Raw genomic sequence first — 27736 nt, 5'->3', positions numbered from 1 at the left:
TGCCGCGCCCTGGGAGCTCCTGGTAGGCTCGAGCGTCTGTCCGTCAGGCGGGACGGGCCGCGGCAGCGGGGGTGGTCCCCGGCGGACGCTGAGTTCCGGGCGCGCGGAGACCGTTGGGTGAGGCGGCACGGAGCCGAGCCGGGGTGGGCGCTCACGGCCGGTGTGGCCGGGGTCAGGCGCGGGGCGGGAGTGGCGGTTGGGGTTCAGGTGCGGGGCCGCCGCCGTCGGGGTGGGGTTCGGAGCCGCGGGGCCGGAAACTGAAAGTCGGCGGGAGGGGGGCCGGAAAAGTTCGCGACGTCGGCAGCGGTGCGTGGCTGCGCGCGCGGCCCTGGGCGCTGTGGTTCGGGGTCACGGCCTTACGGTCCCTTCCCCCGATCTCGGCCCGGCGTCCTGGCTGTGGGACCCACGAGCCCCACTTGTTCTTGGGCGAACCCCTGGTCTCCCGGGCCACTTTCACCGCCCACCTCCCCACCTGCATCAGCTTTTGAATCTAGGGAGTCAAATTAAGCCTGACGCCCCCCAGTACTTAGGCGTCGCACTTTCAGACTCTTGACACCCGGCTCCACAACCCACGGACACCCCCTCCCTCCAAACCCCTTCCCTGTTGGTGTCTCATTTTTCCTGGTGTTCTTTTCAGATCTCACCTTTCTGCCCCTCAAGACCCCTTTCTCTGGGAGCTATCTTGATGGGATACCTAAGTGTCAGGGGATTTGGTGTGATCCCAGGTCCCTTTTCTCCTTGAAGCCTGCTTAGTGGAGGTTGGGCTTGGTGGACACTCTTCATGATGGACATGTAACCCCAAGCAGGTAGTGAGGACATGAGATTGGTTAGAACCCAAAGGCGTACTCCCTGCGGGCCCTACATTCGGAGCAGCACAGAGTTGGGGGACTCAGGAAACCTTCAGCCCCACGGACAAAGTGCAAGGTCATCTTGCGTGTAGTTCACTAGTTGGAAGTCCTCTGTTTCTGGCTACCAGTTGGTCCAGAGAGGTCACACTTGGCCTTGCCACAGTGTCCTGTGCCTGTGTGACTGGCTGAGAAAGGTGGGATTTAGTGACCCAAAATTACTGTTACCGGGTGGAGACCCACAACCAATCCCAAATTGGTGTTTAAGTCTTTTAAAAATTAGCTTTATGGCTGTATTTGTTGTGTACCACAGCATTTTAAAGCATTTGACAAAAGCTCAAGCACACACACACACACCCCGCTTACTTGGTTTTTTTGTTTTTTTTTTTTGTGTGTGTGTATGTGTTTTGAGACAGGGTTTCTCTATGTAACCCTACAACTAGTTCTATTGACCGGGCTGGCCTCCCACTCACAGAGATCCTCCTGCCTCTACCTCCCAGATGGGATTAAAAGTGTGCACCATCACCACCGACTCAAGCCTTGTGTGCACAGCTGGAAGGTGGTGTGCTTCCAGCTGTGGGGTCTCCCTGGCCTGACCTGCAGGGCACGTCTGTGAGGTGTTTATGTATTTGCTGTTTTTTTTTCCTCTGGGGACCCCCCCCCCCAGTACTCCTGGAACTGGACAGACTAGTCTCTGACAATGCAGGCTGCTGGGAACCCTATTACTCTTTCCTGTTTGCCGGTCATCATGGGGCAGACTTGGTCCTCGGCACCTCTGCACACCTGATGGCTGATGAGAGAGAGCCTGGAAAAGTCTTTGCAGCGATTGGAGTGAGGGCCCTGCCCATGCACGTCCAGTCTCACTGGCTCCTGGGCTGCAGCACTTGGGGCACTTCCCGACAGAGCCCTCCAGGAATCTCTGGACTGTGATTCCCCCTGCACATAGAGGAGTAGCGGCCTGGGCTGCACCGCAGAAACAGCAGCAGTCAGCTTGGAGAAGGCCCTCTTCCAGGAAGGAAGTGTGCTTCCAGTCTGTCATCTCATTGCTGTTTTGGGAGTTGGTTTGGGGTTTCCTTCTTGACAGTGGGATGCTAAGCCCCCCATTCCCGTGTGTTGTTATGTAAATTGTGAGTATGGCATGGCAGGTGGATCCCATGGGAAGTTGTGAACTTGTACAGGCATGGACAAGATAACCTGGAGAAGAAAAAAAAATCTAGAAAAAACTGCCATAGGTCCTGCAGATTATGCCAAAGATGGGGTGTGTAGCTTCAAGGCTTATGTTGGAGATTTCCCCCGTTTGCTGGCCCTGCCCCTTTACACTGGGCATCCATCACACTACTGTACTGTGCTTGCCCTGCTGCTAGCCATAGAGAAGGAGACCCAGCGAGTGTGCTCTGGGACCCAGGTGGGCAGTGTAGTTGGTGTCTGGGGGCAGGTTGTAATTTAGGTGGATGGGAACTGGAAATCTGAGCACAAGAAAATCAAGGATGGGCTGGAGAGATGGCTCAGAGGTTAAGAGCATTGCCTGCTCTTCCAAAGGTCCTGAGTTCAATTCCCAGCAACCACATGGTGGCTCACAACCATCTGTAAAGGGGTCTGGTGCCCTCTTCTGTCCTGCAGGCATACACACAAACAGAATATTGTATACATAATAAATAAATAAATAAATAAATAAATAAATATTTAAAAAAAAAAAAAGAAAATCAAGGATTTGGAATTTAGACAGCAGGCACATGACCCAGAGTTGGGGTGCTCTGTTTAGAGCAGAGGGCATGGGTTGGGGATAGGGTGAGTTTGTGAAGGACTGGGCCAGTTGTTAGAGAAAGGGATTTTGTGCTGTGTGCCAGAGTTAGCTGCTGGCTGTCTAGTTATTGATGTGACTACAGCCATCAGTGGAAGGCGACTTCCCTAGTAGCAGCCAGGAGGGGAGAGCTGTAGAAGCTGGCTCCCCTCCTTCCTCTTTTAGCTCTGTACTTGCCTACTGACAGCCAGTCCTGGGAGTAAGGCACTAGCAGAATGGGCATGGCGCAGACCTGAGAGAACTGGTGGGAGCTGGGGTGGGCAGACAGGTGGAGTTGGCGCAGCTTTAGCTTTCGTGACCAGAGCTGGGAAGCCATTGAGGTTCTGAGCTGAGTAGAGGCTCAGACTTCATGCTGTGATAAAGGTCCCTCTGGTCCCAAGGAAGCTATGCAGTCAGGGCTGGAGCTATCCATTTGTTTGAGTGTTGAGGTCCTAACAGAACTTAGGTGCTCCATTCACAGGTGAGAGAGAGAAAGAGACAGACAAACAGACATTTAAACCTAAATCTGGAGCTGGGTAGTCATGGCACACACCTTTAATTCCAGCACTCAGGAGGCAGAGGCAGGCAGATCTCTGTGAGTTCAAGGCCAGCCTGGATAGGCTCCAAAGCTACAGAGAAACGGGAAAAGTCTGTCTCAAAACAGAAAGGCTTGTTGAGGGGCATATCTGGGAGAAGGATAGACAGGGAGGTTAGAGCCCAACTTTGTGTTGTGGCTTTTTTTAAATGAAAACATTTTCTTACTTGGCCAGGTGGTGGTGCCTGCTTCTAAAAGGCATCACTTGGGAGGCAGAGGCAGGTAGATCTCAGTGAGTTTGAGGTCACAGAGAGAGTTTCAGGTCAGCCAGGACTGTTGTTACACAAAGAAACTCTGCCTCAAAAAAACAAAAAATAAAATACGATTAAACCTGCCCTACATTCATGTCTTTCTGGTTGTTTAGTGCCAGCTGGGTTGTTTTTGGTTTTGTAAAGGGTACTCCGTAAGTGTGTGGGGTCATTGTGCTACCTGTTGGTTCCCAGGGGTGGCCAGGGGGAGATGACCTGTTTGTAATGCTGTAGTTGTGTATACTTGAAGATCTCAAGTGTTCTGAGTTAAAATTCTTTCTGGTTGGGCTCTCTGTTAACTACTCCTGTCTAGGTACAGGTGAGAAACTTCTTTCCTCTTAGAGATGTACAGATAGAACAGAGGAGTTCTCTTGCTTTCGGACTCAACACCCTCAGCCAAGCGTTGGTTCACAGAAACCGGTCATGCTGGTGCCTGGCATCTGAAAAACAGTTGTTGGATGAGAAGGTGACAGATGGCAGCTGTCACTGCTGCATTGTGAATGTTTGAATATGTGTAATCAGAATCGAGGTACACTGGAAAGGATAGCAAGCTGCTTGTAAGTAACAGTCATCTTTTAATGAATGCTGCGTTGAAAGCCACGCTAGTGTGTATCCAGGCATGTCCTGTTGGTGTCTGGGGCTCTGAGCACCTGACTCCCAGCGGAGGCCAGTGACACTGTGTTTGAAGAAGGGCCTAGGGTTGGAGTGTTTGGGAGCAGTTGGAAGCAGTGGGGTCAGGGCATGGCCAGCAGAGTGGTTCTACAGTCGCCTCACTTCTGAGTGCGGCTTGACACTGTGATGGTGTTTGGGATTGGTGTGAAGGGGAACAGGGCAGGGTGTCCACCAGACGAGGCAGGATTGGCCAAGGTTTGGGCAAGGAATGGGCTTGATGAGTCCCTGGTAAGCAGCAGGTAACCCTGAGGGCAGTGGGCAGGGATGAGGAGGGAGAGCCTTGGCAGACTGGCCAGTAGACCTAGAACCAAGTGACTCAGGCTGTGGAACTAGACCCTCACTCTGTTTTCCTCACTGTAGCCTTCCACCAGTTCTTTGACTGCTAGATGGGGCCTTGTGCGTGCCAGGATGTGAGTGCCCAGAGGCTTTGAGGGCAGGCAAGTCAGTGGGGCCAGCAAGGTTTGAAGGAGGCAGCAAGGCACTGTCTGGCAGTTGCCAGGCTCGAAGCAGCCAGTGCTGCCGTTGTTCCTGGAGCCTGGGAATTGCCTCTGGTATTTAAATGTGGGAATGGTTCTGAGAGGTGATTGGTTAAATGGAACATGACTGGGATTTTTTTTTTTTTCTTTTTTTTTTTTCTAAGATTTATTTATTATGTATACAACATTCTGCCTCCATGTATGCCCGCACGCCAGAAGAGGGCGCCAAATCTCATTACAGATGGTTGTGAGCCACCACATGGTTGCTGGGAATTGAACTCAGGACCTTTGGAAGAGCAGCCAGTGCTCTTAACCGCTGAGCCATCTCTCCAGCCCCACATGACTGGGATTTTGCTGGGAAGAGAGAACTCCGGAGATGCTGCTGCTCCTGCTGCTATGGCCTCCCTGCCTTCAGCACACACTTCCTAGTCTGCATCCCAGGGCACATAACCTACTTCTTCCTTAAGCTCACCTTCTGAAACTGAACTCGATCTTGGCAGCTAAGACCCTGGAGGTCCATGTCCTCCCACCCCATACCCCAGACTTCTTTGCCCTCATTGGGACTGGCCTGCTCTTCTGAGTGAGAGCCAGCGGCCTTCCCACACTCTTCTCAGAGGCTGAGGAACCCTGTTTGGCAGAAAGTATGGTTAGCAGCTACCCCTAACATTTAGGCTGCTTTGGACATGGAGATAGGGCAAGGTACTCCAGGTACGAGAGGCCACTGGAAGACAGAGGTACCAGGTTGCTCCTTCAGGTAGTCCAGGCCTCTCCACACCTGCCTCAGCCTGAGTAGGCCTCTCTTCCTGGGCTCCTGAGTGTGAGGGCTCCCAGAGTGCTACCTGAGAAAATGGGGAAGCAGAAGGCCTGACTGCTGTGTGATTACTCTGGGAGTTGATTGGGAGCCCAATGGAGGCAGCTGTGCTGGAGGATGAGGGAGGAGCCTGGGGCTGGAGAAGAGGAAAACAGGATGGGGCAGGCAGGGGTGGTTCTTCTGGTATGGCGGGTGGTGCCTAGAGGAAGGAAGAGGAATGGACACTAGCTGGCTTTGAGTGGAGCGTCTTGGCGAGGATGGCAGGTGTGAGGTCTGGATGACAGGAAGAGGGAGGGGCTCTGCAGGCTGTGGGCTCAGTGCAGTGTGTGGAGAACTGATACCAAGCAGGGAACAGTGATTAATGCAGACTGACCGCGTCTCATGCCCAGGTGTCCACCTCCAGGGGACTGTTTGGGATCTAAGGACTGCCAGCCTATGGTATGCTTCAGAAGTCATCCACCGTCTTAGAACATGCTCATTGTAGGGACCATGGGTGTAGGATGAAGGATGCTGACTTGGTCTCTGCAGGAAGTGCTCCAGCCAGGATCGATTTGATGCCAAAAAGTAGGACGCTCATGAATTGGATAGTTACTGTGGGTGACATCAAGTCTTGTCACCCTTATTGTCATCTCTTCCCATATTTGTAGCAGGAGATTTGTTTGCCTTATCTTCAAGGCTTCCCAGAACTCTAAAATCTTGTTTCTTAGATCCTCTTTCAAGATCAGTGTAGTGACCCAGGCACCTCACCATGTGCCTCCTAGTAGATGTCACCACCTTCCTTTTCCCTCTAGAGTGGTAGTTCTCGTAACCGTGGGGGTGGGAGACTCACGGGGTTGCCTGAGACTATTGGAAAACATACTTATAATTCATAACAGTAACAAAATTACTATTATGAAGTAGCAACAAAAATAATTTTATGGTGTGAGGAACTATATTAAAGGGTTGAAGCACTAGGAAGGTTGAGATCCACTGCTCTAGAGGATTATTCTGAATTGAGGTGTGATGTGGTCTGTTTTCTTTAGGGCTTTGTGGTGTGTGGGGGTTAAAACTCACATGGCTGCAGCCAGTGTGGCTCCCCCTGGCTCCCTAGACCTGCTACAGCCTGGCTTCTCCAAGACCCTCCTGGGGACCAAGTTAGAAGCCAAGTACCTGTGTTCGGCGTGCAGAAACATCCTGCGGAGGCCCTTCCAGGCCCAGTGTGGTCACCGCTATTGCTCCTCCTGCCTGAACAACATCCTCAGGTGTGCATGCTGCCCAAGTGGGCAGGGGCAAGTGGGTGGGTGTGATGTTAGATTGTGCTATTTAGTATAGTGGTTGTTAGTGCAAATTCTCCTTGGATTCTGGAGGCTTAGCCCAAACTAAGAAGGTAAAATTTACCACTTAAAACCATTGATTGAGCTGGGTATAGTGAAACAGAATCCCAGCACTCAGGAGGCAGAAGCAGGAGGATCTCTGAGCTCAAGGCCATCCTAGTCTACAAGTGAGTTCTAGGGCTATGTAGACTTTGTCTCAAAAAAAAAAAAAAGTAAGAAAGAATTTAGAATTGATCTTAGAAAGGTATGATAGCATGTTCTTGTTTCCAGCTCTTGAGAGGTGGAGATTTGAAGCAGATGTTTGAGGTCATTCTTGTCTACATAGCAAGTTTAAAATCAACCTCAGAAGTCAGAGAGATGTCTCAGTTGGTGAAGGCACTTGCTACCAAGCCTGGTGACCTGAGTTTGAGCCCAGTGATCCACACACAGTGAAAGGAGGGAATTCCCACATTGTCCGCTGACCTCCCCCTGAATGCCTTGGTACATGTTTACACATACAATACATTTTTAAAATGTAATTAAAAAATTAAAGACGTAACAGTGGGGCTGAGTAGAGAGAGATGGTGAAGTTCTTACTGTGCAGTCATGGCTTGGGTTTGATCCCCTCCACCCATGTAAAAACTTGGGCATGGTAATATGTGTGTAGTGACATCATATGCCTGGAGACAGCGATAGGATTCTTGAAGCTCACTGTTTAGCCTAGCCTCATCTGCGCTCTAGGTCCTGGTGAGAGTTCTATCTGAAAAAAGGTGGGTGGTACCTGAGGAGGAATACCTGATATTTGACCTCGGCTTGCACACACGCACACACACACACATGCACCTGTATTCACACGTGATAATTCATGCACACAAATGAAAACATAGGTTATATATTATTTTTTGGACATGTGAAATTAAGTATAATCCATTATTGTTCACAGGCACAAGAAAGTTTACTGTGAGGATTATAGCTCCCTTAGGATGCTCTGGTGGATGCATTGAATGTCATGTGGGTGGGTGGCTGATGTGTCCCTGTACAGCGGTATGAAAGGCAGCAGTGCTTGTGGAGAAAATAAACACACCCACGTTTTTCTGCCATGTGTTTGGAGTGTCAGGTTTACCAGAGAGCCAATCCCTTGTTCACAAGTGAAAGAAACGAAGGCTGGAGTTGAGGCTCAGCCATAAAACACTTACCTACCTGGCATTCGCAAAGCCATGCTTTGGTCCCTGAAGTCACAAATTCAAAAAGAAAAAAGGAAGAAATGAGTTGGCCTTGCAAGTTCAAGCCCCGATACCCTTTTCTGCATTTGAATCTTCTCATTTGTAGTTTTTGAAATATCGTGCAGTTGACTGACTGGTGTGGAGCTGGGTTGCGGGCGGAGCCAGCTGTGCTCAGTTAACTTCTGCAGCAAATTTTGCAGTGGGATTTTCTGTTTCCTTTGTTACCACTAGCTCCGGGCCTCAGAATTGTGCTGCCTGTGTCCATGAAGGCCTGTATGAAGAAGGCATTTCTATTTTAGATAGTAGTTCGGTAAGTACACTGTATTGAGTTAAACAAGTCAAAACGAACAGAAAATATTTAGAAATTTTGTTTAGTAACATTGGTAACAGAATGAGAAGTTGGGAGCTAGGAGTGGCCTCTCATGATTGGTTTGGGGTGGAAAGATTGGGAAGCAGAAGCATGGCTTAGCTGGTCCTTTGTTATCTTCTGCTTCGTGTGCTGACTCAGGAGAATGGCACAGGTTGTTCTAGGTAGGGTCTCTGATCTAGATGTTGCTTCATAGGCAGTAGGGTGCTGGGAGAAGGTATAACCCAAGAATGTTTCTGTTCCAGGCCTTTCCAGATAATGCTGCCCGCAGGGAGGTGGAGAGTCTGCCAGCTGTCTGTCCCAATGATGGGTGCACCTGGAAGGGAACCTTGAAAGAATATGAGGTAGAAAGACATTTCTGTTTTGGCCTGGTGGCTGAAATCTCCAGCAGTGGACTTTGGAGAATTCTACTCCACAAACATTTTTTAAAACGATTTGTTTATTTGTATTTTATATGCATTTGTGTTTTGCTGGCATGTGTGTCTGTGTGAGAGTAGTGACTACTGGAGCTGCAGACAGCTGTGAGCTGCAGTGTGGGTGCTGGGAATTGCAACTGGGTCCTCTGGAAAAGCAGTCAGTGCTCTTAACCTCTGAGCCATCTCTCCAGCCCCACAAAACAGTTCTTATGGAAGCTGTTCTCTACTCCTGCTGGGACTGGCCTGGCTAATAGATGTGAAAAAAGCATTGCTCCTTAGAAAGTGTCCCTTTCTGAGAGTAAGCTGCCACATGACTGCAATCCCAACACTTTGGAAGCTGAGGCAGGAGAATCATGAGTTCAGGATTTACCTGGCCTACCTAGTGAACCTTTGTGGTTTTTTTGTTTGTTTTTGTTTTTCAAAATGGTTTCTCTGTAGCTTTGAAGCCTGTCCTGGAACTAGGTCTTGTATACCGGGCTGGGCCTCGAACTCACAAAGATCCACCTACCTCTGCCTCCCTAGTGCTGGGATTAAAGCCTTGCGCCACCACCTCCCAGCTTTTGTTTTATCTCTTTGTTTTATTTTATTTTTTAAGAGTACGTTTTCTGAAACCCAAATGGTGCAACATGGGCCTATACCATAGAGCTTGTCTCTTCTTTCCATGTCTCAAGTTCCTACTCTACCCCAGGGTACAGGAGATTTGTAGGTAAGGAGCTAGTGCCTTGGTGGCCTTGGTAACATCACATTTGCTTAGGTTGCAGATCTCCAGTTCTTTGTTGGAAACTGCAGCTTCTAAGGTCAGTGAGATTCTGTGTGGTATATCATACCCACAAGGTTTTCTTTTTGTTACTTGTTTTCTGGGTTTGTTGGTTTTTGTTTTGTTTTTGTTTTTTTGAGACAGGATCTTTCTCTGTAGCCCTGGTTGTCCTGGAATTCACAGAGATCCACCTGCCTCCTGAGTACTAGGATTAAAGGCGTTCACTATCATGGCTAACTCATAAGGGTTCTCTTGTTTTGATTTGTGTTGACACTGGAAATTGTTCAAGTACTGGGTATATTTGTTATGTGGTCATGGAGAGACATCTAAAAGACAGTGGCAGAGGAGGTATACGGACAGTGTGGTGTAGTGGGATATTAGTGTGAGCCCCGCGTCACCTTTACACATCTTCATTTAACCCTGCATCACAGAGACCAGGTGATTAGGAGGCCACTGGGGCCACCAAGCTACTCACTCTCCTTTGTTGGCTCAGTCAACAACCTTCAAAAAGGTTTTGTCTCAGCTAGACATGATGAGGTACACCTATAATCCCAGTTCTTGGGAGGCAGAGACAGGAGGACCATATGAGTTCAGGGGTAGCCTGGACTGCTTAGTGAGACCTCGTCTCTTCTGCGCTCTGCCATGTGTGTGTGGCTACATGTCCCATGTCCTGTGGACTGATGACACTTTGTGATGTCGGGCTTTGGGTTTCATTTTGCTAGCTGAGCAGTTTGGGCTTCACTTGGGTGAACAAGAAGCTGTAGTCTTCTTTTCTAGCGTGGTGTCAGGGCCTGGTGAGGAGCCATAGTCTCAGTATATCCTTAAAGTGAAATGCCTAGGGCTGTCTCGGGAAGAGATGGCCCCGAGGAAAGTAGGGAGGATGCAGGAGAATGTTGGTGTAGGGAATGAGGACCTTATGTAACATTTTGCCCTTGAGGATGTTTGAGAGACCCCTGGGGCAGGTGGAAAAATAGTTTCCAGCCCTGTTAGGCTCTGGATTCCTCTGGGATTTCTGTGGCCTCCAGGCCTGTGGTAATCGAGGTCAGTGGCTGTGTGGGCCTCTGACTGATGGTTAGGGACTGCAGCCAGGCTATGGGCTTGGTGCCATGTGGCTTTGCAGGCATGCAGGCTGGAAAGTCCCTGGCTGCACCCTTCGAGAGGTCTGGAAAGTCCCTGAGATGAGTTGGGTTTGGTCACGTGGGAGGGCAGGCACAGCTCTGCCTTAGCTGATTTTATTGATAAAAGCGTCTCACTGGTGGCAAATGTCACAGGCTAGGACAGAAATCATCTACTGTGTGTAGTCATTACCACCTTTGCAGATAATCCTGTCTCTTGCTTGTCACACATCTGTTTCTTGATTTTCTTACTGGAAACTAAGGTTGTGACTACAACATTTGTCTTATGGTTTGAATTATTTAAAATGTCTGGAAAGTTGGAGAAAAATCCTGCTTAGCCTTAGCTTTGTTTTTCCTTTATGGTGATGCCTGTCGTTCTGAAAACGGACCGACAGCCCTGTTAAAAATCTGCTATCTCGGGGCTGGAGAGATGGCTCAGAGGTTAAGAGCATTGCCTGCTCTTCCAAAGGTCCTGAGTTCAATTCCCAGCAACCACATGGTGGCTCACAACCATCTGTAATGAGGTCTGGTGCCCTCTTCTGGCCTTCAAGCATACACGCAGACAGAATATTGTATACATAATAAATAATAAAATAAAAATATAAAAAAAAAAATCTGCTATCTCAGGAGCTGGAGAGATGGCTCAGTGGTTAAGAATACCGCCTGCTTGTCTAAAGGTCCTGAGTTCAATTCCCAGCAACCACATGGTGACTTACAACCATCTGTAATGAGGTCTGGTGCCCTCTTCTGGCCTGCAAGCATGCATGTAGGCAGAATACTGTATACACAATAAATAAATAAATCTTTAAAAAAAAAAAAACCTGCTATCTCAGAGGCAAGGCGTGCACTGCATACCTGTTTTTCCGCACAAGGGAAGACAAAGACAAGGCAAGCCTGGTGTCTGCGTCATAAGTTCCAGACCAACCAGGACTACAAATACTCAAGAGCACCTGGCACTGGGAGGCAGGTCTCTAGTGTCCATGGCCATTGTATTTTTCTTTTCTTTTTAATCTTTTTTTTTTAATTTATTTATTATGTATATAATATTCTGTCTGTGTGTATGCCTGAAGGCCAGAAGAGGGCACCAGACCTCATTACAGATGGTTGTGAGCCACCATGTGGTTGCTGGGAATTGAACTCAGGACCTTCGGCAGAGCAAGCAATGCTCTTAACCGCTGAGCCCTCTCTCCAGCCCCCTCTTTTTAATCTTTTTATGTGTTTTATCTGCATGTGTGTGTACACCACATGTGTGCCTCGTGCCCAAAGAGGAACCAAAAGGTGGCACTGGGTCTCCTAGTACTGGAGTTAAGATTGGTTGTGAGCCCCCGTGTGTATTCTGGGGATTGGACCTGAGTCCTCTGTAAGAGCAGCAAGTGTTCCTAACTGGAGTCGTCTCTCCAGCCCACAATTATGTGTTCTTATGAAATTCAGTTATAGTCAGATGGTGGTGGCACACTCCTTTAATCCCAGCACTCAGGAGGCAGAGGCAGGTGGGTCTCTGTGAGTTCGAGGCCAGCCTGGTCTACAGAATAAGTCCCAGGTCAGCCAGAGCTACACAGAGAAACTCTGTCTTAAAAAACAGCAAAACAAACAAACAAAAACCTGAAGAAGAAAAAAAATGAGTATTGACAACTGTATCTATTTAAAATGTTCAATTGGAATCCTGGTTGAGTAAATACTGATGTGTTTGGATTGTGTCTGCCAGGACTGGTGGGGAAACAGAGCTTTGTCCTTGTTGCCTGAGTGTGTTGGGGACAAGTGTATCTTCTGCCTATGACTCTTTGAACTCAGGACCCGAGGACCAGCATTTGGCACCTGGTCCCCCTCCAGAACCCATCTAAAAAAGTCAGGGATGGCAGCATACTCCTGTAATCTCAGTGTTGGGGAGCAGAGACAGTAGGGTCCCTGGGTTTGGGGACTGACCAGCGTAGACGAATCAGTGCGCTCCAACTCAGGTCATTCTCAGGGCCTGCACTCAGCTGGGAAGTGAAGCACCCGTGCAGGGCATTGAACCCAGGGCCATGAACATAAAAAGCACATACTGGGCTGGGAGGTGCTGGCACATGACTTTCATCCCAGCACTCAGAGGCAGAGGTAGGCGGGTCTTTGTAGTCTTCAGAGTGAGTTTCAGGACAGCCAGGGCTGTTAAGACAGAGAAGACAGAGAAACCCTGTCTCGAAAAAGGGAAGAAAAAAAAAACACACATACTCTACCATTCCCACATTCTCAGCCCAGGGGAAAAATTTTATTGAAATTTGTCAGGATCAGAGGTTCAAGGCCATCCTCAGCTACATAGAAAGTTTGTGGTCAAGAACAAATTGCTTAAGATCCTATCTCAAAAACATAGAGCAACTTTGAGCAGTGGACTGAGAGGCAAGTCAGTGCTGGGCTCCCTGGTGCCCACCAGGCTCTGTTAGCTGTCTCGTCACCCTTGTTCCCATGGGGATTGCGTCAAAGCAAGTCTAAGCTACCTTGTCTTTTTTTTTTTTTTTTTTTTTTTGGTTTTTCGAGACAGGGTTTCTCTGTGGCTTTGGAGCCTGTCCTGGAACTAGCTCTTGTAGACCAGGCTGGTCTCGAACTCACAGAGATCCGCCTGCCTCTGCCTCCCGAGTGCTGGGATTAAAGGCATGCACCACCATCTCCCGGCTACCTTGTCATTTTTTAATTTCTTTTCTAATATAGAGGGTTGAATCCAGGACTGTGCATTCTAGGCTTTCTACTCCCATGTGTACAGCTTTGAGTATTTTGTTTGAATGGGTGTATGTCCATGTGGCTGCACATGTGTCAGCCTTGGGTGTTGTTCCTCAGGAGCCGCCTTCTTTATTGAGAAAGGGTTTCTAACTGACCTGGAGCTCACCAGTGAACCGTCTTACCTCAGATCCCTTTATCTTTGTTTTCCCAACATTGGGGTTACAGGAGTACGCTGCTCTATTTGGCCTTTTTTTTTTTTTTTTTTAAATGTGGAGTTTGGGGTCAGAACTCAGGTTTCTGTGTTTGTATGACAAGTGCTTTATCAACTGAGCCATCTCCCCAGCCCTAAGTCTTATAGAGCCTCTTAGCGAAATTGTAGTAACTATTTGTGCTTTAGTTTTTATGCTCTGTAACTGTTACAGCATAGTAACTCCTCCCGAGTTACTTTTTGCTTGTTTTTATAAGCAGGAGTTATGGGAGTGTGGCACACAACACATCTGTGTTCCTGTGTGTCCTGTTGTGGGGGTTGCCCAGCGTTCAGACCTAGCATGCCTTTCCTTGTCTAGAATCCCACCTCTTTCTGGGTTTTGAGTGAGGGCTCCTCACCCCTCTCCTCTCAGAGAGCCTTCCTCCAGAGTTGTGTGGATGACTTTGAGCTGCAGCCTCCATCTTGATGGCCTGGCTGATGGTCCTTCTGCCCTGCTCTGGACTTGCCTTCAGCCTCAGGAACTTAACCTCTTGCCATTAACCTTCTCCTGGCAGTTTTGCTCTTGTTTCTTCTGCTTCAAAGCCTCTCTGAGCTCAGTGAGATGAGCCAGGTCCAGGGGGGCGAGTCCATAGCGGGGGCAGTGGGTGAAGGTTTCCAGAGGCGGGGGGTGGGGGGGCGAGTCCATAGGGGGGGCAGTGGGTGAAGGTTTCCAGAGGCGGGGGGGGGGACACGAGTCCATAGCTGGGGCAGTGGGTGAAGGTTTCCAGAGGCTGGGGTGTCTATTAATGGAGAGTGAGTTAGCGTTTAGAAAGGTAGAGTTTTATGAATGAACAGTGGAGGCTGCATAGTATGGAGTCTGCTTCCTGTACTGACCTACGTGCTCAACGTAGGGTCTCAATGTGTGTGGTTGGCGCACATCTTTAATCCCAACACTTGGGAGGCAGAGGCAAGCGGATCTCTTGAATTTGAGGCCAGCCTGATCTAAAGAGCCAGTTCTAGGACAGCCAAGGCTACACAGAGAAAACCTGTCTCAACCTGCATTCTCCCTGCAAAAAAAAAAAAAGCAAGAAGGGAAAACAAAAAGAGCTAGACAACCTCTAATGCTATGTTTCTCTGGTAACTGTGTGTCTTAGTGTTGCAAAGAGACAGCATGACCAAGGCAACTCTTATAAGGAAAGCATTTAACTGGGGACTTGCTCATTGCCCTGTCTCTCCTGGTTTATAGGTAGGGTGTCCCTGTATTACTGCTCTTTGGTTGACTGGGAGGCACAGTACATCTATGTCATGGTTTGTTCCTATTCAGTGTGCTGGGCTGGGGTCCAGGGTGGTCTCTTGTGGATCAGTCTGGCCCTTCACAGCATAGATCTCAGGTGTACATCCTGTACGTTGATAACAGCTGGCTCTAGGCTGGCCTTCCAACATCTTGGCCTGGTCATTTATGTGGTACATTAGGCGTTTGCTAGGCAGCCATGCCCAGAGCTGCAGGTACTGGGAGCCATGCAACCACTTTCACACGATCTCTGTCTCTCTTCTATATCTTTTGTCTCCCAGCTCCACTGTAACAGTGACGAGGTCAGAACTGGCAAGATCTGCAGCATGGCCCCGCTGTGTGTTTGTCTTTATACTGGAGAACAATGTACTTACTTAGTTGGGAACTGACACGGGGAGGGGTGGGTGTCATGGGTGTATAGTTGAAGAAGAAAGTGTCCTTGGGGTACCACCCACACAGACCAGCTGCAATGGAGCAGCTCAGTCTAGTACAGCTAGGAGTCAGCATCCCTGGTTTCCCGAAAGTGGGAAGAGGGCACACTGACCTGTGTCTGCATAGGGAGTGATCTTGAGGAGGTGGGCAGGATAATATGGAACCAAGCAACTTAGACATGCAGCGGCTACCCGCAGGGTCTGCGTACTGTCTTCATGTCCCTCCTTTTGTTGCCAGAGCTGCCATGAAGGACAATGCCCGTTCCTGCTTACCGAGTGTCCTGCGTGTAAAGGCCTGATCCGCCTCAGCGAGAAGGAGCATCACACTGAGCAAGAATGCCCCAAAAGGAGCCTGAGCTGCCAGCACTGCAGGGCACCCTGTAGCCGTGAAGACCTGGAGGTACGCTGGGCGGGTACAGCCTGGGTGGCAGTGTCTATAACATGGGCATTCAGCTAGAGTTTGCTGCCATAGTTGGAGTTTGCTTAGCTTCTTTATACTGGTTTCCATGGTGCCATGGGGGTTAGAAGGTTCTTGGTGGGACCCTGCTTTGGTATGTAATTACAGTAAAGAGTACTTCTAAAGGACCTGGATTCAGTTCACAGCACCCACATGATGACTCAGTAATCCATAACACCAGTTCCAGGGATCCAATGCCCTTTTCTGAATTATGTGGGCACCAGGCAAGCATATGGTTTACCAGACAAAATACTCATACATATAAAATAAATAAATCTAGAATTATATACATGTGTATTTTGAGATAGGTTCTCATCTGTAGCCTTGGCTGGACTGGAACCTGCTATGTAGACCAGGCTCAAACTCGCAGATCCTCCTGGCTCTCTCAGGTGCTGGGATTAAGTGGCTTGTGCCACCATACAGGACTGAAAATTTTTTCAAGTACTTTTCTTGTTTTGTTTGTTTTTCAAGACAGGGTTTCTCTGTCTAACCCTGGCTGTTCTAAAACTTGCTCTGTGGACCAGGCTGGCCTCGAACTCAGAGATCCACCTGCCTCTGCCTCCTGAGTGCTGGGATTAAAGGTGTGCGTCACCACCACCGGCTCCTATCATATCATATACTCTAAAACCAAGATAAACCTTCTGTCTTTGGAAAGAGGTTATCTCAGGCCCTGGTGAAAGCCATGGCAAACTGTTACTGATAATAACCCTGAACTCCGCAGACGGAATGGCACAGTCCAGACTTGCTGATGGAGGAGTGACACACAGCTGGTAGATCACAGTGCTGTTTCCTCTACCTGCTGTGCTTCAACTTTTCTCAAATGAGACACATTTTTCTTGTTGTTTGGCCTTGTGAGTTCGAGGCCAGCTTGGTCTATAAGGGCTAGTTCCAGGATAGGCATCAAAGCTACACAAAGAAACCCTGTCTCGAAAAACCAAAAAAAAAAGAAAAAAGAGTAAGGGACTCAATGGCCCTAGAATCTTCATTTGGCCACACCTTTTGGATTACATCACATGCACACCTATGCTAGGGACTAAGCCTTCAGTGTGGAGATCTTTGGGGATCACGTCCAAGCAGAGCATATCTGTAATTTAACAATATTTGCTCTGTCACTTTCTGGCTTGTCCACATTCCCGCTGTGAGACCGATCACTCCTGTTGGAGTCAGGGTCATCAGTATCTCTTTTTCCAGGCCTTTCTCAGCTGCCTGCTGTTATTGCTCTGTTCCTCTGTTGTGTGGTCAGGCCAGACATCATCTGATGTTGGGCACTCTGTAGTGGCATATCAGGGTCTCTCTAAAAGATAATCTGGATAGTATAGTCTGGTTCTGTGAAAGTCGTGCACAGCCATTTCAGTCTCTACATAGAACCTTTGTTCTCTTCTTTCTTGTGTTCTCTGGAGGCTATAGAGGAAGAAGAAAGTCCTGCAGTCTGAATTTGTAAGGGTGCCTAAGGATCTCACTCAGTGTTAAACACAGCTTCAGAGAGGATCTGAGGAGCCATGAGTACATCAGTATCCTCCTAGATGCTGGCTGTTGTCTTGAGCACTCCATGTGTCCCTGTCCCCTTCTCCTTCACTGCCCTGTCCTGGTGTTGGCATCCCCATCTAATGTTTCTGGTTTTCTTTAAGGCGCACTATGAAGTCTGCCCTAAGTTCCCCTTAACCTGTGATGGCTGTGGCAAGAAGAAGATCTCTCGGGAGAAGGTAAAGTGATCCCTTCCATCTTCTGAAGCCCTTGGGTGCTAGACCTGATGGTCAGTGGTGAAGGTCTGTCATTTGGGATAGTTTGTGGCCTGCTGCCCAAAGGGAGAATAGCCACAAAGTGAGACTTACTTGCTATCACCTGGATGTGCATGTTCTGGGGCATAGTGACTAGGCCTTCAATGTTCATTTGGATTTTTGTTGTTGTTGTTGTTCATTTATTTTGAGACAGGGTCTCATTATATATCCCTGGGTGCCTAGAATTTGCTATGTAGACAAGGCTGGCCTTAAAGTCATGGATTTGCCTTAAAGGCACGTTTCACCCTGTCTGGCATTCCCCTACCCCCGTCCCTACCAGGGTTTCATGTAGCCCTGGCTGGCCTGGAACTTAATGTGTAACCAGGGATAACCTTGAATTCCTGATCCTCCTGCCTCCAACTCCCAAGTGCTAGGATTGTAGGTATACACACACAGTCGTGGTTTGTGTTGTTACAGTTGGCAAGTTCCTTTTTGGGAATGGGGAACATGTAGTGTTGGGGTTGGATTCAGGGCTTCATGCTTACCAAGCAAACTTTCTACCATTGAGCTGGGCTTCCTTCTTGTTGACAAAAAAATATACTGCTCACCACCAGGAAATAAGTAGTTTATTTTTTAGTTAAATACAAATGACCATGGCCCAAGGACCTCAAATAATGAGATTTTTGGTGTGTAGCCCTAGCTGGAATTCATTCTGTAACCAAGCTGGTCTAGAACTTGCAGATCCACCTGCCTCTGCCTCCCAAGTGTTGGGATTAAAGGTGTGCTCCACCACGCCTGGCTTGTTATTATTTTTAAGTGATGTATTTATTTTTATTTCATGTGCATTGGTGTTTTACCTGTATGTATGTATGTGTGTATGTATGTGTGTGTGTGTGTATATGTTTGAGGGCTTCAGATCCCCTGAAACTGGAGTTAAAGACAGTTGTAAGTCGCCATGTGGGTGCTGGGAATTGAACCCAGGTCCTCTGAAAAATCAGCCAGTGCTCTCAACCTCTGGGCCGCCTCCAACCTCCTCCACTCTCTTTTTTTTTAAGTTGAGTTTTTCTTTTTTTCTTTTTTCTTTTTTTTTGGTTTTTCGAGACAGGGTTTCTCTGTGGTTTTGGAGCCTGTCCTGGAACTAGCTCTTCTAGACTAGGCTGGTCTCGAACTCACAGAGATCCGCCTGCCTCTGCCTCTCAAGTGCTGGGATTAAAGGCGTGCGCCACCACCGCCTGGCTTAAGTTGAGTTTTTCACAGGGTAGGTTAAAAAAAAAAAAATGACTCCTTACCCTCACTGGATCTCAAAGAGGTGGTCTTTCTCCTGCCCTTGCCAGACACGTGGCCTTGGTTGCATGTGAAATGTGTTCAGTGGAGTGTGTGCTTAGGTTTCATGTGTTCATCTCATAACACAACATGTTGTGTGCCCCTCCATAACACAAAGGACTGGTCTGTTTTTACGCTCTATGTTTGTGAATCTGAATGTTCTGAGGCCCAGGTATTCAGTATTGTCTATTCTCAAGACTGACAGAAGTGCTGGGCAGTGGTGGCGCACACCTTTAATCCCAGCACTCGGGAGGCAGAGGCAGGCAGATCTCTGTGAGTTCGAGGCCAGCCAGGTCTACAAGAACTAGTTCTGGGACAGCTAGGATTGTTACACAGAGAAACCCTGTCTCAAAACAAAACAAAACAAAACAAAAAAACAACCCACACAAAACCTGACAGACATAACAGCTGGCTTGCTTTCTGTGTGGCATGGATCTCACCCAAAACCAGGAGGCAGACTTTTCCACAGCAGTCCTGAAATGTCTACTTCCCAGTGATTGACAGTGGAAGTGGTTTATTTTAATCTTGCATGACAATGAGAAGGCCCATAGGGTGCAACTAGTGGTTTCTTTTGTTAATTCTGACTTGATCAGTACATTAAGCAAATGGCCCAAGTGAGGTAGGGAAGACCCTTAGTAATGACAGTGACGCTGGTAACTTTATCCTCCTGATCCTTCAGTTTCAGGACCATGTTAGAGCATGCAGCAAGTGTCGGGTTCCCTGCAGATTCCACACCGTGGGCTGTCCTGAGATGGTAAGCCAGGAGTCTGCTGTTAGGGGCTGGGGGCCTGGCTGGGTCTTTCTGTTATGCTAACCTGTCTCCAGCTTTGGCTGCTCCAAGGTTCCTGAGCCTCTCTGGTATCTCCCCTGGCTATCTCTCAGTAATCCTTTTTCCTGCCCTCAGGTGTTCGGGCTTACTCTATGGAAATCTCTAGATTGCTTTGATCACTACCTATCTCTGAGAGTACCTAAATATATGTGCTTCTGACATCTCGAGCCTCCCACAGTATCTGATGGACACCTTAGAAGTACACCTTGACCTTCTAGCTCCTTGTTCTCCACCCTCTTCCCATCTTTCCCAGGGGGAAAAAAGCACATTGATTGCTCAGTTGTCTAGCTAAAGCCCCAGTGCCTCATGGTCTGCAAGATCCTTTTCTTGTCTCATATTCACATAAATAATAATAAATCCTTGGCTGTTGGTAGATGGCTCCTGTCCCTTGAAGTCCTGTTTTGTTACTTCATCTCCTGCCTGGAGACAGGCTTCCTATGTTGGTTGGGCACCTTCTGACACTCTGCTGCTCTGATCTGTTAAAGTGAAAGCAAGATATGACCCTCCTGTGGCCTCACCAAAATTTGATTCACGGTTACCATGGTCTCTCTCTCCCAAGACCGCTGGCCTCTGCCCTGGTCACTGACCTCACTGTCCTTGAAGAAGCTCCCCATTCCCCCTTTGCTTTGCTATGTTTCTGATGACTCCTTCTGTTCTCCACAGGTCCCTGTCCACATGTGCCCCTTCTCTGTTCATGTAGACCTGCCCCCTCCCTCATTTTCATCCTGCACAAGCTATTTCTCCATTTGTTAACCCTCTTTATCTGTACAATGGGAGCCCCTGGACATTATTTCCCATCGTGACTCATGACCATGTGCTGGTCCACAGAGGGCCTGTAGGGTGTGTACATTAAGGGTAAGAGAAGGCAAGCTGAGGATGTGGTGTCTGGTGACACAGCATCTCTCTCCTCTTCTGTTGGAGGTGGGGATAGTTGCTACCTCCATTTCAAAACAACTGAGTTCCCTGCAGAAGGTAGTTTAGAAGCTACCCAGAAGCCGAACTGCTGTCACCTCGGTCCTGGACCTTTTCAGTTCATAGGGTGCTCCAGTTAAGCTCTAGCTCTGTGTGACCTTGCTGGCCCCTGCAGGAGAAGCCACTGAGCAGATGGCATGTCCTTTTGTGTTCATCTTAGTTCCAGCTTCCGCCTGCCCTGTGAGGTGCACATACGTTTCCTGCTGGGCCTCCTGTTACTGGGGGCTCGGGTGTCTTGGTGTCTTTTTACTTACGTTTTGTAAATATTTTTATTAGGTTTATTTTGTGTGCTTGTGTGTGTAAGCCCTGGTATCCATGTGAAACCGTGGACAGCTTTCAGAGTTGGTTCTATCGTTCCAGCATATGAGTCCCAGGGGTAAAATTCAGGTTATCAGGCTTGGTGACAGCACAGTTTCATGCTAAGCCATCTTGCCAGCCTTGGTTTTGTTTTAGGTTGGATTTGGTTTTTGATTTTTGATGTTTTGTTTTTGTTTTTGAAACAGATTTTTACTATATAGCCCAGGCTGGTCTTAAACTTAGTATGTAGACCAGGCTGGCCTTGCACTCATAGAAATCCATCTGTCTCTGCCTCTTGAATGCTGGAATTGAAAGCAGCTACTGCGCCTTTTTATTTTTCTTAATTAGCATACAGTGTAATGATATTATTGTAATTTTGAAGTCTAACTTCTCAAAATTGTTTACATAAAGGGCTAGAGAGATAGCTCAGCGGTTAAGAACACTAGCTGCTCTTCCAGAGGGACCTAGGTTCAGTTCCTGGCACCTACATGGCAGCTCACAACTATTGTAACTTCAATTGCAGGGCATCAGACACCATCACACAGACATATATGCAGACAAAACACTAATATGCACAAAACAAAAATAAGTACATCACTTTAAAAAAATTGTGTGCACAAGTTTGAAAATATTTAGTTGTATCTTAGTTACTTTTTTTTAATTATTGTGTAATGACACCATGACCAAGGCAACTTTTAGAAGAAAGAGTTTATTTGGGACTTAACAGTTTCAGAAGAGTAGAGTCCATGACTACCATGGTGGGGCAGCATGGCATCAGGCAGGCAGGTGCTGGAGCAGTAGCTTAGAGCATCTATCTCAAGATAACAACCACATGTTCCTCAGTGCAGTGTGGCCACGGTGCCGCACCACCTGGGCTGGTTCTGTACAAACGCTGTCCTGTCCTGCAGGTGGAGACTGAAGACCTGCAGGATCACGAGGTGCAGAGGCTGCGGGAACACCTGGCCCTGTTGCTGAACTCATTCCTGGAGTCCCCAGCCTCACAGGGAAGCCAAAGCCAGGTGGGGCCGGAGCTGCTGCAGCGGTGCCACACTTTGGAACAGAAGACGGCTACCTTCGAGAACATTGTCTGCGTCCTGAACCGGGAGGTAGAGAGGGTGGCAGTGACTGCAGAGGCATGTAGCCGGCAGCACCGGCTAGACCAGGACAAGATAGAGGCCCTGAGTAACAAGGTTTGTGCCTAGCGGGGATAGCAAGTTCTGCATCTCTGGAGCCTGTACAGCATAGACATTAGACTCAGCCATAGGGTTTGATGGGCTAGCAAGGCCTAGGAGGACACAGCATCAGTGATACAGTGTGCCGGGTTGGTGAAGCTCCTGGGTACATGTAGTGAAGTGGAACGTGTACCTCTACCTCACATTTAGTATGTAGCTCTTGGGGACAGAAAAGACTCCAGAGACTTCCAAAGGCTAGCAGTGTGGGAAATGGGAGCTCAGGGTGCATAGAATATGGCAGTTAGGTCCCTGCCTTCTTATCAAAGTTAAGTCATCTCTGCTCTGCAGGTGCAGCAACTAGAGAGGAGCATTGGCCTCAAGGACCTGGCCATGGCCGACCTGGAGCAGAAGGTCTCAGAGTTGGAAGCATCCACCTATGATGGAGTCTTCATCTGGAAGATCTCAGACTTTGCCAGAAAGCGCCAGGAAGCTGTAGCTGGCCGTACACCCGCCATCTTCTCCCCAGGTGCCATTTGTGGTCTTCCCGTCCGCTTCAGAGGCTGTATGGAATGGTTCTCTGGCTGGGGCAGGGCACACACTCAGCTGGCACCAGGAGTGTCTGCATCTTCTTGAGAAGCAAATTGGGCAACATACCCTACTCAGTTGGGAACCTATAGGTATGAGGAGCTGTTGGGTGCCAGGATATATGTGTATAGAGTATGCCCCTTGTCACCTACAGATGAGTGTGGGGGCTTTTGGGTGAATAAGGAAAGACAGACCTTTCCAAGCAGGGCCATGGCTCCAAACTTGCCTGACTCCCAGTTTCAGGTTTGGTATTTGCTGCAAGCAGGGAGCCTGTGAGGATGTTCCTCACTCTCCTTTCTTATATCCACCTACAGGGTCTTTGTAGGGTGCTCTTAAGCTTCTCCTTAGGGTACCACTGGGAGCTGAAGGGGAGGGTGTGTGTTCCTGCAGGGTACAGTTTGCTTCCTTTGTGCTCCTTTCTTTGCACTCTGACCATGCCACTGTGCCTGCCTTGCTGTGTTCTTCACAGTTCCCCTGTGTGTCCTTAGAGGTGCCCATAGACCGTGTGATGGCCCAGGCCTTTGTCTTTGTCCCTTACTAGTATCTTCTTCCTGCTCAGCCTACACATACTTCATTTTACAAAACTGCTACTGTAGTAGACGTTCCGGGATCAAGGCTGGGGCCTTGGGAGACCCTCTCCTACTGGATTAGCCTTGACACTCGCCAGGCGTTCCTGCCCTTGCTGCAGAAGACTGAGCACCCCACTCAGCTCTGCAGCATGTCCTCACAGCGGTGTCAGCAAGGGCTAGAAGTAAACAAACCTACAGACCCTGTCCTCTGTTTTAGGGGAGAGCTCAAGGGACACATGGGCAGCCTGGAGTGCTGATACTATTTCTAGACTGGGTAGTCTATGTTGGCAGTGTCTCCGCTTGCAGGTGATTTAGTAGGTGGTAGCCGGTGGAGGGTGCAGGCTCAGGTTACAGGAGTTCCATAGTGAGCATGGTAAGGGAGCCTGAGGAGCCCATGTCCTTTGCAGCAGTCTTCCTGGAGCCGTAGACAGGGAAAGCTGTCTGTGTGAAAGGTCTGCTTTGGATACAGGTGGTCACCCATGTAGCAGGCAAAGGCTACAAGGAACAGGGGAGGCAGTTTTAGCGCTGCATTTGGAGCCTTGCTGCAGAGGCTTAGCTCTAGTGGGTCAGCGGAGCATGGACAGTCCTGTTGCTGTGAGGGTCACTGTAGCAGGCAGCCTTTTGGGAGCAAAGCCACCTGAATACTGTACTGTTGAGCTCTCGCACTTTGACTCACGGCTCTAGAGGTTCCAGTCCAGGGTTGATCAGCCACTCTGCTTTGACGTGCAGCAGCAGCCTGTGGTTACAGCTGTTCACTTCCCAGCTGGAGGTCCCACTGTCTCCTTCAAGGGCACGCCCTCGGGGACTGAACATCCTCTCCAGGCTGCAGCACTGTTGACAGACAGCCATGGGGTGGGCATTGCAGACCCACCTATAACTCCAGCAGGTGAGCTGCTGAGTTCTACAGTAGGCCAGCTTCATGTGGAAACTGAAAAGCCTGATGTCTGACTTCATAGGCAGGTCCTACCCCCAGGGCAGGGAGACCAGTTTGATTTTCCTTATTTTTGTTCAGAGATGATGGATCCACCTCTTTCTCATGTGGTCCGCCACTCATCTCAGTCTCTTAGAAACAGCCCTCACAGACACCAGGGTTAGTGCTGCCCCAGCTCTCTAGCTGTCCCTTGACCAGTCAACCTGACCCTGAAATTACTCTTCACCATCAGCTCTTGACGTGTTTTGTTTGCTCTTAACAGTATGTTGTGTGTCTTTTACTGGTTTTTTTTTTTTGGGGGGGGGCAGGATTTCACACTATAGCCCATAGCCAAGGTGGCCTCAGATGTATCACCCTGGCTGAACTTGAACTCGTGTTGGGAGGCTTTGTCTTACACAGCCTTAACCATGTTCTGTTCTGGCTGTTTATTACCTATAGAGCGTGGTTCTCAACCTTCCTAATGCTGTGACCCTTTATGTGTTCCTCATATTGTGGTGACCCCAAACCATAAAATTAATCTTGTTACTACTTCATAATTGTAATTTTGTTATTATGACTCATGATGGAAATATCTGATGTGTAGGATATCTGATACACTATCCCCAAAATGGTCGCGCCCTGCAGGTTGAGAACCACTACTGTAGGGGCTGAGGGACATTGACTGCTGATCTGCATTCTTGCTCCTCAGATGCTTCTGCTGAGGCAGGCTTGGGTTCCTGTGGTCTGCACTCCCTTTATAGCTCTCTGAGGACCTCAGCTACTGTCTTTTTGCCACCATAGTTTATCATTGTTAATTCTAAGGGGCGGGGATGCAGCAAGACGGCTCACTGGATTTGTGAGACTGGTCTCTGGGATCCACATTAAAAGTCGTAGGAGAGGCCGGGTAATGGTGGCACGAGCCCTTTATCCCTGCACTGGGAGGCAGAGGTGGGTGGATCTCTGTGAGTTCAAGGTCAGCCTGGTTTACAAGAGCTAGTTCCAGGACAGCTAGGACTGTTAACGGAGAAAGCCTGTCTTGGGGAGGGGCCGGGAAGAGTGGGAGACGTCAAATATTGGTGGCACAGGACTACACAAACCCTGTTTAAAAAAAAAAAAAAAAAGATGGTAGGAGAGAGCCAGATGCGGTGACACGGGCCTTTAATCCCAACTCTTGGGAGGCAGAAGCAGGTAGATGAGTTTGAGGCCAGCCTGATCTATATAGTGAGTTCCAGGAGTTCCAGGACTACCTAAAAAGACCTTATCTCAAAAAACTGGAAGAAGAAAAGTGCCTCTGCACAGTTGTCCTTTGGCTTCTACATACATGTCATGGCACACATGCTCCTTCCTGTGGTATTGCATGTGAGCATACACACTAGTAACGTTTCTGAAGATAGGGTAGGAGGAATTGGAGTTGGGGGCTTTCCTGAGCTGCATGGCAAAATTGTCAGGGGGCTGGGAGGTTTCTTCTGAGAGGAAGATCATCCCTTGATAATTCCCAAAAGCTGGATGATTACGTTTTCACGTCGCTGAGGGTGGACTGCGAGTGGACGAGCTGTGTCCTGCCCTGTCCTCACTGCCCCTTTCCATACTTCAGCCTTCTACACAAGCAGATATGGCTACAAGATGTGTCTGCGCGTCTACCTGAATGGCGATGGCACTGGACGGGGAACGCACCTGTCTCTCTTCTTCGTGGTGATGAAAGGTCCCAATGATGCCCTCCTGCGGTGGCCTTTCAACCAGAAGGTAAGAAAGCCAGGATCCTTGGGGGAATATGTGAGTGAGGTTGGGCACAGCTTCCAAATAATCAGGTAGTCCACGACAAAGTCTGTCCCGCCCAGGCCTGTTGGTGGTGTGACACACACGCCTGGCTTCATGACTGACGTGTGTGAAAGTCTCCTGGGGAAGTATGTTCAAGGGAAGGCCACACCCATAGAGCCCCTCTCTGTGGTTGTCAGAGTGAGGGTGTGTGTGAGTGTTTAAAACCAGAGTCTGCCTTAATTAAGGAGCTGAAACTTGCAGAGACCAGGCTGGACTGAGGACGGTCCCTTCACTCAGGGCCCAGCTCTCTCCCTGGAAGCCAGTGGAGGAGGCAGAGCAGGCAGTGAGGTCTAGAAGGCCCAGGGGCCTGACCAGTCCATGGCCTGCAGTCAGACCCCACTCTAGTTGTGAAGTGCTTCCAGCAAGCTTCAGGATCTCGGCAAGAAAACGTCTGTAGATGAACGCTAGAAAGGAGCAGCACCCGGGAACAGTGTGCAGTGCTAAGCTCTAGCCTCCGTTTCCAGATGCTTCCAGCATGGGCGTGTGCTGTTCCCATGCGGGAAGCTGGATGCACTGTGACCAGTGTCTAGTCCCACTGCTGTGGGAGGCAGGGTAGGACTAATGTGGGGTTTTCAGGTGACTCACAGGCACATTGTTCCCTTTCTGGATTGACTTCTCTCAGGTAACATTGATGTTGCTGGACCAGAACAACCGGGAGCATGTCATCGACGCATTCAGACCTGATGTTACCTCATCCTCCTTCCAGAGGCCTGTCAGTGACATGAATATCGCCAGTGGCTGCCCCCTCTTCTGTCCTGTGTCCAAGATGGAAGCCAAGAATTCCTATGTGCGGGACGATGCTATCTTCATCAAAGCTATTGTGGACCTAACAGGACTCTAGCCACCCCTACTATAGCAGCTCAGTGAGGAGCTGCCACACTGGGCCAGGGCCCTGCCACACATGGGTGGGCAGGCTTGGTGCGAGTGCTGGGAAGGGCCTCAGCCTAAAGCCAGTCACCATCACATGGAAAGGCAGGAAGGAGCCTCCAGTTGGTCCTCAACTGGTAGACTGAGTGGACGGTCCATTCAGCTCAGGGTCCTTGTGGGACCAGCTGGTGGGGTCTTCTCGGCTTTCCAGTAGAAAAGCTCTTGCTTTTCTGTCTGGGGAAGGGAGAGGCCCTTGGGTGGGGTACTCAGAAAGAGCCTCTCTCAAGAGCTTCAGAGCTACACCAGAGACAAGAGTGGTAGTTGACCTTACCCACTCTTGGAAAAGAGGTAGGGGCTGCACAGGAGAAGGGCATCCACCCACAAAGCATAGCCCAGGAAAGAGACGTAGGCACACCGGAGAGGAGCCTGCCTGGGCTGCACAGCCCTGCCAGGTGGCCTGTACTGGGGAGAAGTGATTAAACTATTCGATGTCTGTGACGAGTGGTGTTCATCTGACTCTGGGTTGCCTGCTGGGTCCAGCCCAGGTAGTGGTGACCCTGTGGCCTCTGCTTTCCTCTCCACATTGGCTGTCTCTGTTCCTTATACCCTTCGAGCCCCAAGGCTCCATGTGAACTCTGCGTCATGGGCCTGCCTGGGTAGAGGCGAAGGGCTGACCTTTGGCCCATGTGCAGGAGTTTTTCCTCAGGGTTCTGGACTGGGTTGGAGTAGAGACACTATGGTCTGGTCCTGGGCATCTTTATTAGTCAGAAGGGCGCCCAGCCTCCCTCAGTTCATTTTCAGGTCACCACAGTAGGAAACGGGGAGAGCACCAACTGTGAGCATGCTGTGATTGAGGAGACACTGCCCTCTCGACCTGTTCTTGTTCTCGTCTGAGTTTCCACACCACGTGTGTTGGTTTTAAAGTGTACAGAAACAGCATGGGATGGCGCCATGACAGGGAACTGGCCTCACCTGACCGCCCTGTGGCTTGCTGGTGGAGGACACATCTTGTCTTTTTCTCC

The 27736-nt window shown here is 49.2% G+C and overlaps 1 protein-coding gene across 3 annotated transcripts; it reads left to right on the top strand.

Annotated features, from left to right (window-relative positions):
• Positions 1–58: 58 nt before the first annotated feature.
• On the top strand, positions 59–27212 carry Traf2 (TNF receptor associated factor 2). 3 transcript variants are annotated; one of them, XM_057755117.1, is made up of 11 exons: positions 59–117; positions 6450–6668; positions 8174–8252; positions 8555–8653; positions 15436–15597; positions 17283–17357; positions 19375–19449; positions 21702–21983; positions 22314–22491; positions 25624–25772; positions 26470–27212. In XM_057755117.1, the coding sequence occupies exons 2-11, from the start codon at positions 6481–6483 to the stop codon at positions 26686–26688; spliced, it is 1506 nt and encodes a 501-aa protein (XP_057611100.1). In that variant the 5' UTR covers positions 59–117; positions 6450–6480; the 3' UTR covers positions 26689–27212. The 3 variants fall into 3 exon arrangements, with proteins under 3 accessions (XP_057611100.1, XP_057611101.1, XP_057611099.1); XM_057755118.1 differs by having other exon boundaries at positions 94–143; XM_057755116.1 differs by lacking the exon at positions 59–117 and adding an exon at positions 695–806.
• The last annotated feature ends 524 nt before the right edge of the window (positions 27213–27736 follow it).

The sequence above is a fragment of the Chionomys nivalis genome, chromosome 22, assembly GCF_950005125.1.
Source record: "Chionomys nivalis chromosome 22, mChiNiv1.1, whole genome shotgun sequence".
Classification (NCBI taxonomy): Eukaryota; Metazoa; Chordata; class Mammalia; order Rodentia; family Cricetidae; genus Chionomys; species Chionomys nivalis.
The sequence above is the reverse complement of the archived record's forward strand: the minus strand, read 5'-3'. Positions and strand labels throughout refer to the sequence as shown.